The sequence below is a fragment of the Podarcis muralis genome, chromosome 5 (genome assembly GCF_964188315.1).
Source record: "Podarcis muralis chromosome 5, rPodMur119.hap1.1, whole genome shotgun sequence".
NCBI lineage: Eukaryota > Metazoa > Chordata > Lepidosauria > Squamata > Lacertidae > Podarcis > Podarcis muralis.
Genome location: NC_135659.1, coordinates 52,252,861 through 52,273,069, shown reverse-complemented (window position 1 = coordinate 52,273,069; position 20,209 = coordinate 52,252,861). Strand labels below are relative to the sequence as shown.

The following is a 20,209-nucleotide window of genomic DNA, read 5'->3' as shown; positions in this document are numbered from 1 at the left end:
TGAAGTGGACGCTCCTGGCATATTCATGGTAAATCATTAACTATGTTCCCATTGTGCCTATAATATGTCCACTCATTGATATGTATGTATTGGGTTGTGTGGGTACTAGTAATCTACACAGAGCTTTGCATCTCCTTATGCCACGCCTTGAATAGCAGGACAGCAGTAGTACAGTACAGTCCAGCAGTACAATCATGGATATTTGCCATTCACTCTACTGTGAATTCTGCTTTGTAATCTGGGGTGATGTGTGCAACAAAATGTGTGTCTCCTCCACCCCAGAAGCAATGCTGTTGTCTCTGATGAAATTTTTTTATGTGCCTTCCAGTGCCCAGTGCTCCACCTCGGAAAGTGGAGGTAGAATCAGTGAACTCCACAACCATTCGTGTTACCTGGAAGTCACCTATCTCTAACAAGCAGCATGGCCAGATCCGAGGCTACCAAGTCATCTGTGTGAAGCTGGAGAATAATGAGCCAGTTGGGTTGCCTATCATGAAAGACGTCATGGTAGCAGAGTCCCAGGTATATCCTGGTATGAGTGGGATGGATGGATGCATGCATGGACAGACAGAGAAATAATATATTTTGGAGAAGGGTCTGTATTTGCTTTGTCATGGGCTTTTTCACTTTATATGGTTAGAGAGAAAGAGAGCTATATTATGGCAAAGAACATGCATTTTCTTTGTTACAGGCTTCCTTACTGTAGTTGAGAGCCTAAAACAAATTTTGGGAGAGAACGATGTGGAAAGGGTTGAGATGGAATCAACTGGGAGTATCAGGGAGCAGGACAAGGCAGACGTTTCTGGGACTTCTACAGTTGCAGTCTAGGTGTGATCATTTGTGAGCTAGACTATTTGAATGGCACCCAATAGGATTACTGGAGAGCTATGTTGACTAATTAATGAATCTCATTAATACAACACTTGATTCATTTGCATCTTTCTCAGCAGGGAGTAAAGCACAGCCAACCCCCCAAACACACATACAACCACTACCCACCCCACATATAACCCAAACCCACCCCAACAAGGAGGGGGGGGGGGGGATAAAGTGAGACAAAGACCTGCTAGCTCAAGACTTCACTGCTCAGCTTAGACCATCATGATTCCTACAGACTTTGTCGAATTTTTGTATTTGTGAAGCAGCCCAATGCCTCTTCCAATTTCCTCAAAGTTGTCCTTTAGGCTGGTGAAATTAATCATCAACTTGCTGCCGTGTTCTTTTGGTCTTTGGGGTTAAAGATTTGGTCCCAAGTAAACTATGCTGTTAATCTCCTCTAAATGAAATAACTTGATTGCATTTGCTTTTTGAACTGGGGGGGGCGGTCCTCTGTTAGAGAGAAAATGAACCTTCCTGGGCATTAAGAACAGATTTCACCACTGTTCTTTTAGAACACTTAAGTTTGCAAGTGCATGTTCCATGGTCTCCTGTCCTTCATGGGCATGTCTCTGCATTAGTGTTTCCCCATATGGCAGAGATCAGAGGCTAGCTAATGTCCCTTCACATCTGTCCTTTGAAAGGTAAAGGTACCCCTGCCCGTACGGGCCAGTCTTGACAGACTCTAGGGTTGTGCGCTCATCTCACTCTAGAGGCCGGGAGTGACATCGCTGCTCTGGCGAGCCAGAGCCGCACACGGAAACTCCGTTTACCTTCCCGCTAGTAAGCGGTCCCTATTTATCTACTTGCACCCGAGGGTGCTTTTGAACTGCTAGGTTGGCAGGCGCTGGGACCGAGCAACGGGAGCGCACCCCGCCGTGGGGATTCGAACCGCCGACCATACGATTGGCAAGTCCTAGGCGCTGAGGTTTTACCCACAGTGCCACCCGCGTCCCTTCTCCTTTGAAAGGTAGAAATGCATTATAGTAGTCTGCTGCCATATCTTGCTGCGTTCCTAGATTCTTCCTATCCTACTTCCCTTCCAGGGTAAATTTATATAGAAAGGGGTTCCATAGGTTCAGTTGACCTTGTTGAAGGTGGGAACTGAGGCCCTATGATGGGGAAACATTTCCTTGTCCCGTCCCCTCCCCCCCCCCCGGTACCTCTTTTGTTCCCTACCTATGGCTACAGTGCTAAGTGCTTTTATCATGCACATTTTATTGACTCTGATATTCCTCAGCCATGTGACTGGGAGCGAGTCCCAACAGAGTAAAGAACCAATTATGTAATATTTCTGAGCCTGGCAGGTTAGACTGCCACCTCATCCCACTCCACCACTGTCTTCCACTTGGACCTTGGAGACAGAGGCAGGGAATCTTCAGCCCACCTGGGAGGTTTGCTTGCCAGGCTGTTTTGGGCAAAGAATGCCCTTTCCCACTCCTCCCCTTCCCCCTTCAACTGCCCATCCATCCATCATATTAGTTGGGACCAGGAGGGCTGCCTTACCATGTACACACTTTCCTGCTTCCTGGAATTACCTAACACAAAAGCCAAATAAACCTGCTGTCTCTTAGCTTAGCTACACAGTCTGAGTAACTCATTGCTCAGATGCAGACCAAGTTGGATTTGACCATTCCTGCTTCCCTGCTTGCCTCTAGCCCTGGCATTCCTTCATTCTGATTTACTTCCTGATGCCATGCTTCATTTATTTCTTATGTGATCATCCAGTTTCCGGCTGAGATACTTCACAGTATTTTGTAGAGCTCATGCCTTAGGCCAATCCTGGCTCAGTTCATCCTTGGATTGGATCTGGGCTGTTTTCACACCTTGTACTTTGATACTGTGTGGTATCAAATAAGGCATCTAACGGTAGAGTCTCTTCTCAGACTGTCTGATTTGCAGCCACAGGCTTCCCTCCTTATGGAAATGTTCACACATAGAGGCATAGAGACAAAGACTATATAGATGGAACAAATAAACTTGGTCAGTTTATTCAGATGACTATAAGAAAATGAAGCTAATGTCTGCCATTTCTTACAATCCCATACATACTTAAGATTATGTATTAAAATTACATATGGGAGCTTTCAGGAAGCAATAATCAGTTCAGAGAACAAAAATAAACAAGATTTCCTAGCCCTCATATATGTAGGTAAGGAGAAATATGAATGTGTAGGAAGCATCTGAAATTTACCCATCAGTTAGAAAAGGGTGGATTTGTCTTCCCGTACTTAGAGTTACTGTTTTGAAGTCAGGTTACACCCTCCTCCCTATTGTGTTTAGCATCTCACAATTAATTTAAACCACAAGAATAATCTAGATTATCAAAGCACAATAATTTGGTACAAAATTCAGTTGGGTGTTACTATGTCTTTAGTTTATCTAGCTCCATATTTAGTATTCACAGGAATACGCAAAAGGGATGTTGTAGAGTTGGAAAAGGCTCAGAAAAGGGCAACTCCCCTGTGAAGAGCAGTTGCAGCATTTGGGACTTAGAGAAAGGGCGAGTAATAGGCGAAACGATAGAAGTTGATGCACTTATGCATGGCATTGAGAAAGTGGACAGAGAAACATTTTCCTCCTCTCTCATAATGCTAGAACTTGTGGACATTGCGTGAAGCTGAACATTTGAAGATTCAGGACAGAAAAGAAAGTACTTCTTCATGCAGCACATATTTGAACTATGGAACTTGCTCCCACAGACAGCAGTGGCAGCCACCAACTTGTGTGGCTTTAAAAGAGGTTTAGACAAATTCATGGAGAACAATGCTGTCCATGGCTACTAGCCATGAGGACTGTGTTCTACCTCCACTGTCAGAGGCAGGATGCCTCTGAATACCAGTTGCTGGGAATCACAGGAGGGCAGAGTGCTCTTGCACTCAGGTCCTGCTTGGAGGCTTCCCACAGACATCTGGTTGGCCACTATAAGAACAGGATGCTGGTCTAGATGGGCCATGTTAAAAAGCTGCAAGTCTTCAGAATAGAATAAGAGCATAGGCAGCTGTATTATACTTATATCACATCCACACTGTATGTTTAAAGCACATGGTGTCTCTCCCCCCCCCAAAAAAAAAGAATTATGGGAACTGTAGTTTGAATTTTTGCTCTATGAGGGATAAACTACAATTCCCAGGATTCTTTGGGGGAAGCCCTGTGCTTTAAATGCATGCTGTGGATGAGTCAAATCCAGTGGTCCATCTAGCTCAGCAGTCCCTGACAGCAGCTTGAGATAGCACAAGCACATAAATATGTCTTTAGAACTAGCCATCTCCACACCAAAGAACAAGAAGAATAGCAACCTCTCCTCTGATACGAGGGTTCTGTAACCACTTAAGTTGGCTTTATTAGCAAAACCCACATGATATCCATTGGTAAACAAAAACAAAAACCGACACCTGAAGTGAAGAATTATTGTGCATTCAGCAGGCGTGTGTATGTGCTTCTAGGGCAAATCTTCACTACAATGACAGTTCACACGCAGGGGAAATAAATGTCAGGGTAGGGCTAGTCCAAGTAATCCATATCACAGCTCTCTCCCCCAGAACTGCAGACATGGTCAGAGAGACAGTGGCTATAGAGAGTCATGGTGAAGACTAAAATGAAATGCTGTAAGGGCATTGCAGCCAGCATAAATACCAGCTGCCAGTGTTAGCTCTGCTTGTATTGGTTCTGGTGCTCCCAAGCAGTGGCAGCAGCTGAATCTTTTTTATTAAGGCCACTGCCTTCCTAAAACCCATTTATCTTACTCAGCAACGCTAAATACTTAAGAAGCAATTGGGCTGGTTTAGCAGAGAAATGTTTTTATCTGCAGGTGACTGTTTCATAAATTCAGACATTTGGCTGGAGCAGATTTCAGAGAGATGCTCCTTCTGTGGAGGTTCCTCTGATCTGTGAGGAGATTAGAGTCTGGTGAAGATGTCAGGGTAAACACTACATTTAAATAAACTGTTAAGATTGAATGGGTGCCACCAGGATGCTGGTCTGCTTCACATATTTCTGCTTTGCCCTTCAGGGAAATTGTGGAGTTCTCCTGCAGTTTGGAGCATTTTGCTCATTTGCACAGTCTGCTTATTGATATTGGCTTGGATGTCATATTTTCAATACATTTTATATATGCAAAATCTATCATCATTCTGTTATAATGATCATTGTTATCATTATCCCCTCACTTTTCAGGAAACATTAGATGTAGCTTACAAAAATAAGTAGTAAAATAAAATACAATCCAAAAGAAATACATAAAATATTAAAAATAGCAGGAATAAAACATAGGAATTAAACAACAGCAGTCCATAAAGGCTCTAGAAGAAACAGACATTTCTTCCTTTATTTAAACAATTTATACCCCATTTTTAAGCTTCACAAAGGGCCCCCGGACATAATAAAAAATACAAGCACTGATGAATAATAAAACAGAATATAGAACAGCAGGGATAAAAACCTCAAATCAAGCTAAAAGCTTGGTGAAGCAAAAAAAAAAAAATGTAACTCTTGAAAACTCTATTCAGGCTTCTTGGGGAAGGAATTGTACAGCTTGGGCACCACAACCAAGAAGCCACTGTCCCATGTCCCCAAACAGCAGGATATGGAGCAGGGCTTTGAATGAAGAATATAGTGGGCTGGCAGCCATTAGAAACAAAATATTGTGTGTGTATTTTTCCTTTTTCAATAAAAGCTTAAAATGCTCGGAAGGCAGAAATCTCTTTCTAGTACCAAATTCTGTACAACTTCAAAGCATGAGGGAAATCAATCGAATGCACACAGGCTTGGATGTAGTCTACTGCTTTTGTTTATAATATTTCTAACCCACTCTTCATCACAATGGATCCCAGAGTGGGAACTATTGATAGAATAGTTCTGAGCAGGCAGCTGAGAAATGTAATTATTAATTAGCTTGAGAGAAAGCAAGTTTAATATAGATAGAGGAGCTCACATTCTGATATACACAGAGCAAGCTAAGACACCTTTGCAGTCTCACCTGTAGATGGCTGAGCAAGAAACCAGCCTTTGATGTAGCACACTGTAACCTCATAGGTTGCAACATTCTTGAACAGTGATCAGCTGTGCATATTTTCATGTTCCTGTGAACAGACAGGATAGATGTTCATATCATTGTCTTGAATAATTGTGCCATTTTGTGTCTCATTCATCCTAGGAGAATGGCTTCTCCTTTGCACTGTTACGTGCTGTCAAAACTGTCATGCATGAACATTGTGATCAAGGATGTCTTCCCAACACCTTGCCCCCCCAGGAAGACCAGTTTGAATTTCTGTTGTGGGTTCCCAAACTCTTCTCCTGTAGACAAAGTGCCTAGCTCCAGTGTGGGCTGGAATTGAAACATACCACTGATTTTTCTGTTTGATATTCAGTGTGTCTTCTTCCCTATCTCCTCCTTTCTTTTATTAATTCTCCATCCTCTGAATCCCCCTTTGCATAGGTGTTGCCTAAGCATTTGTAAAACATGGTTTGATTCTATTACTTTACTTGGGCCTGCGCCTCTGCTCTCACTGCTTGCCAGCCTTGTCTACATGTCACCCCTCCAAATCCCCAGCCCTCTTCCACTTTACGCCTCAACCCCCCAAACCTCACCCAAAGCCTCTCCCCTTTACACTTCACCACTGGTAGGGTGAAATGAAGTAAATGAAGAGGAGAAAGTCTTTTCTCACCTTTGCACTCCTGCTCTGCTGCAAGTTTCCTTTTAATTGTCCCACCACTGTCACTCAAAGAGAGAAAAAGAAATTGCATTTTAATATGCAGGCTTTTTCTCTCCTTCCCACAGCAACAGCCTCCCAACAGAACAGCAGGCAGGCAAGAGGGGAAGGCAGACCAGGCAAGCAGCATGGGTGGCCCAGGTGAGCCGCACAGCAGCAGAAAGGTCAGTGTCGGACATTTGGCTCTGCTGCTGCTTCCTGCCTCATTGTCCTCCAGTGCTGCTGACACCAAAACTGTGGTTGTGGGGAACTGCCCTGCCCTGCCCTGCCCTGGCTGTTTCTCTGTGACTAGCTGTGCTGTCCACAACCCACACCACTTGCCCGGACCACCTGCCACCCGTGTCACTCACCTGCCTGTCTGGGCTGCCTGCCTGCTGTTCCGTCATCATTCTGCAGTTGGTCACACCAACTGCAGTGTGACAACATTATTACAATCTTAATACATACCAAGAAAAACTGAAGTTCATAAAACACAATGACACACATTTTAAAAATGCCATTGTTGGGAATGGAAGCGGGCAGTGATTGAGATAGTGGCAGTACATTTTGTGAAGTGGAGGAAGCAGAATTGAGGGGAGGGGGAGTTTCCAAAGCAGGGCTATGGACATGTACAAACCTGTGGCTCACTTGATTACTTCTATGGGACATCTTGCCTTTGCAGCAGTTTCAGGTATTTCTTCCTAATACAGCTTTTGCTGCTGGCAGGTGCCTTAGTAGCTGTGGATCTCACTTGTTTTGAAGAGCTTGCTTCTGGGTTTTGCTGCCAGTGAAAACATATGTGTCACTGCCAAACTCATTTTCTACAGAGCAAGTTGTAGCAAAGAGCTCCTCTGGCCAGACAGTTCAGTAGTATGAGATCACTTGCCTGCCTGGGGTGGGGTGGATGCGAATCCTTGTGAGCCTTCCTTCAGAACCCGAGCATGTTGCTTTGGAAGGCAAAGAGATGAGTAAATGAGACGTGCACCATAAATCTGCTTGCTTTGTAAGATGCACTTTAGGTAAACGCACTCTTTGCAAGAATTTAAGTAACTCTGCTTGATGCAAGAAACTTAGAAATTGATTACACTGATGATCATGCTGCTTCTCTGGCTGGTTTTTGAGGAAGCTTATCTCAGTACACAGCTATTGCTTATCTTAACAGGGAGGGTTACAGGAGTCTGAGAATTATGGTTGAAAGGGTTCAGCTGGTAGAAGGGGGAGGGCAAGTATTGCCCTGAAGCTTTGGTGGGTCATTTTTCCTGATTTGGTTTGAGTCTCTTGGCTTGTGCTGTCTCATCAGAGGCTCTGGAGCCCAGCCACAGCATTTCATGAAAACATTTCTATGTCCTATTTCCACTAGGATCATTCACTACAGGAGGAACATACTATTTTCACATGTGTTTCTCCTTGTTACTGTTAATTCCTTTATTGCTAACAGTAGCAATATGTTGTTTCTAAAGCTGGTGTCCAGAGCTAGCCTATGTACCTACATAATGTAACATATCAAACTCCCAGGTTAGTGTGTATAGGATTGCAGCCTTAGATAGTCTGCAGTTTGAAGAGGGGGGTTGTTTCTGTAGTTCTCGGCGGGGGGGGGGCGGAGAGAAAGAGAGCTACAATTCTTTGTGTGAGAGAGGTGTTTGTGGAAGAAAGCAGTAGATACACTTGGGGGTCCAGATAGTGCCAAATCTTGTGTGTGTGCTTGCATGTGTTAATAATCCATAGTTTGTCATCACAGTTCCCTTACTCTTTCCTCCTTCCTGTCCCCCCATCAGTTAAGGTTTAAGGACGCTATTGACCACGTAAGTACCATTTGTTAGAGTGTTTGCTTGGATCAGATGGGTCTGAGGATCATTTTGTGAAATCTGTGTGCATAGTGCTGTCAAAACACCCCTGTCAATCCTCAGATGGTTCTAGGGAGTTGCTCTGTGGAGCTTCCACCAGCCACAAATCCTGAGCAAATTGGCATTTAGATTGCTGCTAAATGCAGAAAAGCAATTGACATTTTTCATAATCTGTATTTCCAGCTTGTTGCAATGCAATTTCAGGCAGATGCGGGGGGAGCAGCCCACTTTCTACAGTCTTTGGTCCAGCTCGTTACATGGCAGAGTCAGATCTGTATGTAATCTTTAAACCTCATTGATCCCAGTCGTGAAAAATACCCTGTTCTCTCAGCTGTGACCTTTGGTTGAAACAGAAGCTGTAATAAGAACACAATCACATTCAAACAGTTAAATTCAATTTTTCCAAGTAATTTTGAGATATAAATTTGGAGGAACAAGCTTGAAAATTACCTTTGGAGAAAGAGAGATTAAGTTACATACCCTGCTGTGGCTTCCTTCGTCTCTTAGCAGAAGGACTTTGCTTAGAAGGGGTTTGCAGCGACAGCCCTATGTATGGTATCTCTCATTCCACCTTCTTTCTTTCCTCTCTCCCCCTAACTTGCTTTGTTCTAGTGGCATGCTCTTCCCTGTGTGAGAATTACTCTCCTGTGTGGACTGTGGTGATGACTACATCTTTTCGTAGCCTTTGTGTTGTGTGTTTGAGTATCTCCCTCTATATCAATTTATTGCCATTGATTGATTTTGCTCTCTCATACAACTCCAGGGGGAAAAGGAAATCTTACTTGAACTCTGATTTTGGTGTCATTCTGATTTCTGTTTGCTAATTTGGGTTTGCAAATGAAAGCAATGAAGGAATAATCTGGGTTAGGTGGCTGAATCCTGTAACTTACCTGGGCTGCCAGTGAGAAAAAGCCTATTCACATTTGTTTGTTTGTTTTATTCAAGTAATTAACAATTACATGACAGCCAAAAACAAAGCACCCTGACAAACCAAGGTTCTAGGAAGAGATTGTGCTCTATCTATCCATCACAATACAGATTTATTCCTGGTTATATCACATTTTTATTTTTGTGCATTAACAGTCACTCCTTCATGCGAAGGGTTAATGGTTGAAATTCTACTAGAAAACTGCTAGAGGTTGTCTTTGAGCAGGTCTTTCTCTGTGGAGTCCTTCACAAGGGTCCATATTTGCCAATAGAATGTAGAAGGTTTGAAAGAGCTGGAGTAGGCTTATGGTTACAAAGCCAACCCCATCAAATGATCCAGTGAGATAGTTCAAGGTCCTACTGCTACTTGCCCCTGCTGGTGTCTCTAGCCTGCACAGCTGGGGACAATACCATTGAGAAGGTAACAGATCCTGTGGCCTATAGATCCTGTGGCCTTTGTTTTGTGTATAATTTTATGCTTGCTCTCTCACCTTACATGTTTCCTGATGTATGTAGCATGGGTAGTTTATTTTTAAGAAGCAAGACTCTTGAATACCGTGGTTGGTGAGCATGTTATGGCAAGTGGCAGATCCACTAGCTATATTGTTGCTCATCCCAGGGCCTTCTGCTGGAAGGGACAAGTGAGTGGTCTGCTTCTGTTCTGTTATATGTACTGAAGTTAACACTTTAACTGTGATGGAAGGGCTGCTACTTTCTTGTTACAATAGGTTTACAACCAGTCCTTTTCATCTTTTGCCCATGTATCTGTGGGGTAAATGGCAGCACTATGAACAGAGAAGACTGCTTCATGCCCTTATTACATGACTGCATAGCAGTTTGCCCTGCCGGGTATAGCAAAAGAATGTGCTTGTTTGTGGCCTGTTGATATGAGGAAACACTTTGTCTCCGATAAGCATCTCATGACAATTAAAATTCAATATATGATGCTGCTGGAAGGTGCTGTTCATAAGTGAAAATAAGACACAGAACCTTGCCAGGCTCAGAGACTAAAAGACAAGACAACAAGGGAAGGCAAGTGGAGGGAAGTTTTAAATGTTTGATTTTTATATATGCTGTAAGCCTTTTAAAGTGGCTGGGGAAACCCAGCCAGATGGATGGGGTATATTATTATTATTATTATTATTATTATTATTATTATTATTGGTTTGTCAGTACCAGAACAAAAAGAGATTAATTGTTAACAGACATTTACTTCCAGTTAGCACCAGCTTGATCTTCCCTTTCTGGCAGTCTTGCCGGGATGGAAATGGTGAAACTACTCAGTAGCCCTTGGTTGTCCTTTGACCAGTAACAAGTTCACTTGTGGTAGAAGTTGTGGGAAAGTTGTTCTTCCCTTCCCACTTCAGTTTGGTGTATTTTGTTGGATCCCTGTTTCTTGCAGTGAACATCCTTGGCTATCCAGAATTATATGCTGGGCAATTTGTCTAGAAATTGGGCTGCAACTAACGACTGCTGCAATTGCAAGTGTTGAGTTTGACAAGCTGCTCCAGACAAACCAACCCTTTTATCCCATGTTGGAAATAGGAAAAAATGTGTGGATTTGTTCACATGATTTAGTGAAAATGGGTGCTTTCTGGCAAAGGGAGGTGCACAGGAAACACAACAAAAGTAGCCTATGACAAAACATACCCTGGCTTACTTCACAGAGGCCAGAAAACACTGGATTGCATCAACCAACCTAGGAACATGTTTTCTCAATGCAACTTTCACTTGTCATCAGTGATGCGAGAGATGGAGGCCCTGTATCCAAAGTAATCTCATTAAAAAGTTAATATAACTTCAGGGTCAGTTTTCCTTCTTGTGTGTTTTGAAACTAAATGGGTCAAATATCCAAAGTAAAGAAATGCTCTTATATTCCTGCCTTCCTTAATTTGATAACGAGCTAAAAATGTCTGTTTCCCACAGGAAACCCTCATAGGAGGCCTTTTACCTGAAACAACCTATTCTATCAGCATCGCAGCCTACACCACCAAAGGGGATGGGGCCCGCAGCAGGGACAAGGTGGTTACTACAAGTGGAGCAGGTGAGCCAATAGTACTACAACACATCTTTGATAAGCAAATCTACTCTAATATTTTGAGCTCCAAAATCAAAGATGACAGAAATTTTAATCTTAAGAAGTGTTAGGAAGGTGAAAAAAGCACCTGTACCCTCGAACCCCTTGTTTTGCAGACTGAACTGCAGGTGATGGAGAAGCAAGTAGAAGAATGGAAACGTCCTCTCTTTAAGAACCGCTTCACACATTACAATTTTACTACAATGGAGATAATTTGCAGGCATTCTGGCATGCCATGTTAACAGCAGTCAGTCAGATGTCTCTGGGGAGCCACAAGCAGAGCAGGAGAACAATGACCATCTCATGTTCATCCCAAGTATCTGACATTTGGAACTGTACCGCTTCTGCTCATAGTTACCATGGCTAATAGATGCTGGGAAATGCCTCTGCCTTGAATTGGCAAAATACCATGACATTCACGTGGCAGCTTCATCACAGCTTAGTCAAATCAGCTCACCCCAAATCCAGAATACCACTATGCTATTGTGAATTTGCTCTGAGTGCCACAGTCTGGCACAGGATAATGGTTATCTTGGCACTCTGCTGATACTGAATAGTTTTGTTGTTGATGGATTTACACGTCAATCTCCCCTGATTTGGGGGAAGGATGTGTCTCTGTTGTGGGTGGAACGGAGATATGAAACCATCCATTTTATACAGCAGGTGTTAAGCTTTGAAGGGAGCAGCCCTTAATTTGTGCTACATATATGAGATTTGGAATCCTGTTGCTGCTCAGCCATCACATCAACATTCCTAGCAGGAACCAGTTCATCAGCTCAAACACAGCACATTTTGATTGCAAACAGCATGCTATGCTCTCAACAGCTCGCACAGGTGGTGAAATTATAAAGATTGCTATGAAAATTGCCTGCATCAAACTAGCGGAGATTCCAGTTTTGAGTCTGGGCTTCTCTGCAACATCTTATATTAAAGCCCTGATTTCTTATCTTATGGCATTACCTTTCACTTTCTTTATCATACTGTCCCAAATCTACTTTCTCTAGGCTTGCTTCTGCAAATGGCAAGATTCAAGGAGTGGTTGTGGAAGTATGATGAGATTTAAGAGTCAGATACAAGGAAGTTTTGAAGACAGTATCCATCACAGTGTTATTTTTCATTGCAATTTTGGAAATAGTTACATTTGGAATAATTTACACTATAGAAGTTAGGGATTAGCTGTTTAAATAATTTGCCCCAGGGTTTGGTTCCATCTGAATTTCAGTCCATCACCTACTGACATCCTGCATTATCAGTGTTTGCAAACTGCAGGCACAAAGGTTTTCACAAAATATAGCAGCTGACAAAATTCCTTCAGAAGCTTGCACAAAGTGTGGCATTTGTGATAATCTTATTCATCCCTATTCCTTTAAGATCCTATAGCTTCCACTATAGGGTTCTCAACTCCCCTCCCCAAAAGAAATCAGATCTTATGATCAAGTCAGGCACATTTTACAGACAAACATATAGGTTAAGGATATTTGTGAAATGTAGCCATGTAGAAATTAGTTTTTTTTCCATTATAAAATTTGGATTTTGTTTTGTTGCTGTTGTTTAATTGTGGAATTTGGAGGACCTGGAAGAGTAAACACTGATATGTTCATAAATACAGTGCAGTTGTTTCTGGACTGAACCACTTCAAATTGCAGGTGGTTTGCCTTTTTGGACATTGCCCCTGTAAACTCCCTGCCTGTGGAAAGCATGCAAAGGAAAAGTCTTCTCCCAGATATGCTGCTTTTTTGTGTGCAGCTAATTTTAATGTGGGGAAGCATTCAAACATATTGATCTTTCATCTGTAATCTGTCGCCAAATTGATAGGGAGTGCTGTGCTAGCTGATATTCCTTAGCAGGTAGATAAATTTCCCGAGTGAGCAACTCCAGCAGTGAAAAGGCCAGAACTCTGTCTCCCTCCCACTTATGGCATATCACCCTGTTTTTGTTCCACAGTCCCAGGCAAGCCTACCATGATGATCAGCACCACAGCCATGAATACAGCTCTGATCAATTGGCACCCACCTAAAGAGATGGTTGGGGAGCTGCTGGGCTACCAGCTGCAGTTCAAACATGCTGAGGAGGAGAAGATGAGGATTATGAACTTTGAGAAGAACGTGGATCACTTCACCGTGACTGACCTTTACAAGGGTGCCACCTACATCTTCAAGCTGGCTGCCAAGAATAGGGTTGGTCTTGGGGAGGAGTTTGAAAAAGAAATCACTACCGCAGAGGAGGCGCCAAGCGGTTTCCCCCAGAACCTGCACGTGGTGGGGCTGACCACCTCCACCACTAAAGTGACTTGGGAGCCTCCACTTCTGGCAGAGAGGAATGGGAAAATGACCAACTACACAGTTGTGTACAGAGACATTAACAGCCAGCAGAACCTGACCAATGTTACGAGGGAAACGAGCATCACTCTGACCAACCTCAAACCTGACACAACCTATGACATCAAAGTTAGAGCCCACACTAACAAGGGAGCTGGCCCTCTCAGCCCCAGCATTCAGTCTAGGACGATGCCGATGGAACAAGGTAAGCGCCTCCCCTGTGATCAGTTAATGAACCTCTATGGCAGAAAACAGGTCAGAGATGACCTGGTCAGTCTTACCTTCCTGAGCTTACAATTTTTTGGATGGGGGGGCATGGAGTTTGCATGACTGCATTTGTTTTTTCAAACACATACCCCATTTTCTGTTTCCAGATAAGAATTGTTGCTTTGGTGCAAACTGAACAGGCAGCTTCTGTGAAGAAACAGTGCCTCATAACTGCTACCTTTTGAAGATTGCTGTGTACACACTATACCTTTAAAGTACAATCGGAACACATTATTTTCCTCAAAGAATTCAGGGCACTGTAGTTTACCTCTTGCAGTGTTAAAAATCCTAGCAACCCATAACAAACTACAGGGCCCAGAGAAAGAATATACTTTGAACGTGCTTTAAATATATAGTTTGTACACAGTCTATGACAAAGAGGGGAAGGTGGCAACACAGTTTGGTCAAAAAGCTTAAGTGTCCTAAGGTGCGAGAAGGCTTATTGAATCTACAGGAAAACACCAAATTTTGCTGCTACTGAGAAGAGTGGAAGGGAAAGGGTTAGTTGTCCAGTGTTGCCTCACAGGGGCCACTCAAAAGGATTCTTTCTAATTGCAGTGTTTGCAAAGAACTTTCGTGTCAGTGCTGTGATGAAAACATCAGTGCTACTTAGCTGGGAGGTTCCAGACTCTTACAAATCTGCAGTTCCTTTCAAGGTAAGGGAATATGTCTGTCATGTATGGGGACCCGATTAATGTGCAGTAAGGAAGAAATTAGAAAGTCTGTCTCAGGGACCTTCAGACCAAGAGTCTTGCTTTCATCAACCCAGTTATGTAAGCTGAGCAACCAAATCCGGAGAAACACCAGGGGGCTTGAGTCAGGATGTAAGAAGTGTGGACACCCCCTTGTCCTGGGTACCCTAGAGTCCTGATACTTGTTTCCTTTACTCTAGATCACCAAGCATGGTAAATCAGCAGGCAAGTCTTTAGAAATGAGTTAAAAACTGGTACATTTCCAGACCAAACCTCTTGATTCCCTTGACGATTTTGAAGACTCATATGTGCCCTTTAAATGTTACTCTAGCTGTATGGGAATTGGTTTCCCATGAGTCCTGCACGGTGGAGTGAGGAATTCATTCTGGGCACTGGCACAATCTTCTGCTCAGAACAGACTACAATTAGGAGCCCAAACCCCCTGCATTCCAGGCAAAATGGTTTGATCCTACTGCTGATCATGAAGCATTTTTGTTCAGAACACAGGAAGAATTACACTTAGGGCAGGATAGAGATACCTCTAGAACCCAACAGGGCACCATAGTGTGCTGCTCTGCCTGTGGTCGCTAGCAACATGACAGAGATAAGTAAGCACTCGTGACAGCAGGAGGATTCTGTGCGGGGAATTTGTTCATAAAAGGCTAGTTCTTTGGACTCGTTCCTAATGCTGTATGGTCAGAGCTGCCTTGGAACCATCATCAAAACGGTTGCATAGTGTGGGCTTCAAAACGTAGTTGCCAGATTTTGCTGACGTAAGCAGAGAGTTGACAGCAGTTGCTGCCATGGGTTTGCCATGATGAGGCACAGGAGCAGATGGTGTTAGCGGCTCACTAGCTGAGGAGCAGCCATGCAAACGCAACGGGTGTAAATGAGCTTTCTTCTTCCTGTAGACAGTATTAGATGTCCAGGCCATGCACAAGTGCCAACAGAGTAGCTGGCCCAGGAGCAGCTGGCCCAGGAGCAGCAGCAACTTTGCAAACAGGACACTCCCCCACCCACCTGTGCTGAGCTGCTTAATTCAAGTGTACAGGATGCCAGGCCAAAACCTAATAATCTAACGAGCACCGCTGATAAGTCTCCATGGGAACAATTAGCATTATCTACACTTGATAAACAGTCTCACACTAAATCTACATCCCAAAGGGTGTCCTCTTTCTCTTTAACAGATTTAATTAAGGCAGATATTGTTATGATTTGTGAACACTGAGGCGCAGGCTAAATATCATGGTATTTTTTATTGGGAGTGAACTGAGACCTTTGAAATTCCTTCACTGAAAAATCAACAACAGGGCTTTCAGTTCTCCTCAGAGAAGAGTCGTTGCTTCATCTGGTCCAGGAGATAAAACTCCCTGCAAAGAGATGACTGGTCCTGTGAAGTGAGTGAGAAGTGATGTTATGGTGAGATTCCTGCTGCAATCAGAACCTGACACTGTCCCTGATCTAAGAGAGCTGCTTCCCTGCCTGTGTTTGATGCTAGAAATGGATTTTAAATGAACGCTGTGTTGGGGAATGAGAACTGATCATGAGACATTTTCATGAGGGCATAGGCAGAATGTTTTCAGTCTAGTAGCCCTGGCTTCCACCTCCTAATATTGTACCTTGACAGATTTTTAGTAACAGATTCATCTTGCAGACTACTTTAGCTTCTCTGACACAGTAACTTACACCATTGTTGCCTAACTCCAGACGGCCCAGCAAGTGAGGAACAGCCAAGCAGGCATCTCTACCCTAGATAACCGTACCACCGCACTCCTTACTCCCGAATGGACGACAGAAAAAGTTGCAATAGTTATGGGAGCTAGGGACCTTATCTTTCTTCCTACCCACATGTGCAGACCAACAGAGCTGGGAGAAGGCAGCACCAACTCTTATTTCTACATGGGGGTTCATGTTCTCTCAGATTTGGTATATCAACAGGTCAGCTTGTTTGGTACCTTACACAAAGAAAAAAAAGACCCAAACCAGGAAGAGGAGTTTTGGAAAGAACTTCATCCAACCCTTTTCCTATCAGTTTGGGCTGAATCAACTGTTTCCCTCTGCTTACAGATTCTGTACAATGGCCAGACTGTGGAGGTGGATGGCCACTCCATGAGGAAGCTGATTAATAACCTGCAGCCAGACACAAATTATTCCTTTGCACTCACAAACCGGGGAAGTAGCGCAGGAGCTTTGCAACACCGAGTCTTCATCCGGACAGCACCTGATGTCATCCAGAGCAAGCCCATTTCCACATACAAATACATTCATAATGGGCAGTTCACTCTGACTCTCCCCAAAGTGCAGACCTCTGTGCCAGTCAGGTACGTTTCTAGTTTATTTATTTTTTTATTTATGATGCTATCCTAGGAAAACATGGTGTTGTATAATTGGGGAAGGGTCTCCTGAGTCCCTGCAGAGTCTTGGTGCTTTTGCACAGGTAATAAGGGTGGTGTTATAGGGAACTGCATTGGATTTCATAGATCATGATATTGGTGGAAATCCACCTACAACGTGTTAAAAATGCTTCCCAATCGCAAGAGGTTACTGAAAATATGAGAGCACTCTGTGCAGCAGCCTTACCTGATCTGATGTTTTGAACTACAACTCCCAGCTGGCATGGTCAATGGACAAGGGTATCAGAGCTGTAGCCCAAAACATCTGGAAGGCACTAGGTTGGGCAAGGGTGATGTGCAGAATGTGATCAGGGTTCTGGATCTGGGCTACCATTTTTATGTATTATAACCTGCTCCTCTCAGTCACCTATCATTATATGAAAAATAGGGAGTCATAATCCCCATCATTCGTCTGAAAGAGCCCAGGATGTACTTTCCACACTGCTGCACAGTTACTTTAAATAATGTATGTAAATCCTAATAGGAGGCTTGTGGAAGTCTCATTTGTGTTTTTGATCTCCCACCACTGAAAAAGGAACCAGATTATCGAGCTGTGCTTTCCCAGTTTCGGACACTATCACTTAGAAGCTGGCCTGGTGACTTTTATTAACCTAACACATGCCAGCAGGCTACAGCGCGTGCCTCTGGGAAGTTCAAAGGAGGGAGTTGCAGGGCTTTCATGGAGAGCATCCCACTGTTTGAAGTAGAGCTCACCCATTCCCCTCTCTTGTTCCCCAGGTGGTACTACATCGTGGTTGTGCCGATAGACCACACAAGCAACCTAGTTGGCTCCAGATTGAAGAGCCCAGATGATATGGGACTAGACCAGGTAGGAGAAGGCCAAAACTTGTTTCCACTTGTTTTGAAGGGGGTAATGGAAACAGATGTTCAAGAAACTAGCCCACACATATGAAATAATTTGGGAGAGTATATGAGCAGCGTTAACCATCCTGTCATCCTAGAGATAATGGCAAAGGACCTGAGGTTTCGGAAACTGCCTATGTGGGATAATTCCCACATTTGATAGCTTAATTTGGAGGTGCCATCTTCTGCCACCCTGAAGTCATCAAGTTCCTCAAATACCCATGATAGCCATATTCATCTTTAGCCAGCTCTCAAAATTGCCTGTGAAGCTTATAGGTCCAGTGAAAGAGGTCACTGAAGTGTGATTGCCCATGGACTTGTTGCATGTATGGATCACACCACGCCTCCTTCTGCCCTCGGGTTCTGTTGTATAATTTATATGCAAAACAAGATGTAGGAAGCAGAGGTCCCCATTGGGATGGGTAAGGCAGAAGGCAGGGAGCCCAAACTGTACTTGGAGTCGGAGCCAGTGACAGGCAGTCACTTAATTCTCCCTGCTGAGTTTTGCAAGGGAAACACTGAGACTTAAGAAAGAGAAAACTGGCAGTCAGTGCCACCCCCTACACTGGATGTAAATAAGAAGCCAGGCAAGTGGGGGCTTACCAAGGGGAGCAGTGCCCCAGTTTGCCCCAATAGATCAGTTTCCACTGGTAAAAACTGAAGCTTGGATAAGACTGTGTGCACACACACATCTTTGTATTGCACACATTAGTTAGGATGCAGAGAAGCAGTGGTTGGAGGGCAGGGATGCCATTTTGTTAGGGTCACAAGCCAGCACCCTCCTTCCCTGAAATAATGGCATGGTTCTGTGTGGTCTCTGTTTTCTTCCTGGCACCACCATTGCTCTAATGCTTCATCTCTGCCCTAACACATTTTGGTGTGAAATGTATTTCATGCCTCCTCCTTCATTTTAAATTAGAATTTCTGTTCAGAGCCTAGCATTCATTTTTATTCATTAGAAAAACATCTTTAAACATCTGAGAGCTTTTCTGAGCAATGTAATTGAATTTTGGTGTGTTTATATCCTTTTTTCTTGAGTTTGTGGACGACTATGAAATTTGCCATTTTTTCCTCTCTCTGAACATTCCATGTTAGCACTGTGTGTGATTTATACAAAGTCTTGCTGCAGCCCAGCAGGATGTGGTGGGGGTGGTGAGCTCTGCGTACAGATTTTGTCCATTTTAGTGTAAGCTACAAAGTGTGTTTGCAGAGTGGCAGAAATCTGTGTCAAAGCCTGCTGAATTTTTGCCTATCTCCAAAAGTTCAAATTGCTGGGCATCTAAAGATGCATATGTGGACTGTGTGGCCTGTTCTCTGCTACTCCTGCTGCTCCACCATCAAAGAGAAACATGTATTTTAAAATGATTTCCCTTGAGATGTTGAGGGGTATAAACTTTATAAAAATGGTACACGATTTTTCACAAAACTATGCCCAGTGTAGGTTATGATGAATACAAACAAAACATGCATAAGAATGTGAGCAGAGCCCTGCTGGGTCAGACCAGGGGTCTATCGTGTCCTGCTTCCTGTTTTCACAGTCGTCCACCATAAACCCAGGACAACACTTGGTTCCAGTTTAATCCCCAAGCAACTTAATTAACTGTTCTGTTAAGGAAGTAGATGTACATTCATTGAGTTCTAGAGAAAGCCTTCGGGAATGCACTAGAGTAATGAATACCTGGACCTCCCTGGTGTTTTTTGTCACCTGGCTTACAGGTTTTCCTCAAGGAAATGTAGAGTCACCTTGGTAAATAGCATTGCTCTCTCTCACGCTAGCTTCCTTTTGCCACCCAGCTACTTGAGGCCATGAACCAAGGGGACCCAAGCAGGCGCCAGCGACGTCAGGCAGAGCGGCTCAAGCCTTATATTGCTGCCCAAATGGATGATCTGCCAGAGACCTTTGTCTTGGGGGACCAGAAGAGCTATCAAGGTTTCTACAATAAGCCCCTTTCAGAAGACTTGAGCTACCGTTGTTTTGTGCTGGCTTCACTGGAGGATGGGGATACGGTAAGGACCACGAGAAGCGAAGGGACTGTGGGCTGCCTAAGAGGGCCATTCCAGAGATGGCATTAGGGAAGCTTTGTCACAGTGGAACTTTGCTCTGCAAAGCTTTAATAAAATCAGATGTATAAAACAACTCAGAATCTCCTTCCCCTTCTCCATGCCTCTCTTGCCTGGTGCCTCGCAGTCCATAGGAAGAAAATAGATTATCTGCCCCACTCTTTGTGCTTCTTCACTTTCCACACCCCTGTAATTTTTAG

At 43.7% G+C, this 20,209-nt stretch overlaps 1 protein-coding gene across 15 annotated transcripts in view; it reads left to right on the top strand.

Moving 5' to 3' along the window:
* Positions 1 to 20,209, top strand: part of PTPRF (protein tyrosine phosphatase receptor type F) — a 467,761-nt gene that overhangs the window by 405,992 nt on the left and 41,560 nt on the right. For 6 of the 15 annotated variants that reach the window (XM_077928818.1, XM_077928817.1, XM_077928822.1 and 3 more), the window contains 8 exons: positions 329 to 522; positions 8,342 to 8,368; positions 11,264 to 11,381; positions 13,359 to 13,937; positions 14,558 to 14,655; positions 16,759 to 17,012; positions 17,823 to 17,913; positions 19,725 to 19,955. In XM_077928818.1, the coding sequence (XP_077784944.1) occupies positions 329 to 522; positions 8,342 to 8,368; positions 11,264 to 11,381; positions 13,359 to 13,937; positions 14,558 to 14,655; positions 16,759 to 17,012; positions 17,823 to 17,913; positions 19,725 to 19,955 (1,592 nt within the window). The remainder of the gene's footprint in view (positions 1 to 328; positions 523 to 8,341; positions 8,369 to 11,263; positions 11,382 to 13,358; positions 13,938 to 14,557; positions 14,656 to 16,758; positions 17,013 to 17,822; positions 17,914 to 19,724; positions 19,956 to 20,209) is intronic. The other 9 variants (XM_077928825.1, XM_077928828.1, XM_077928830.1 and 6 more) reach the window with 3 other exon arrangements.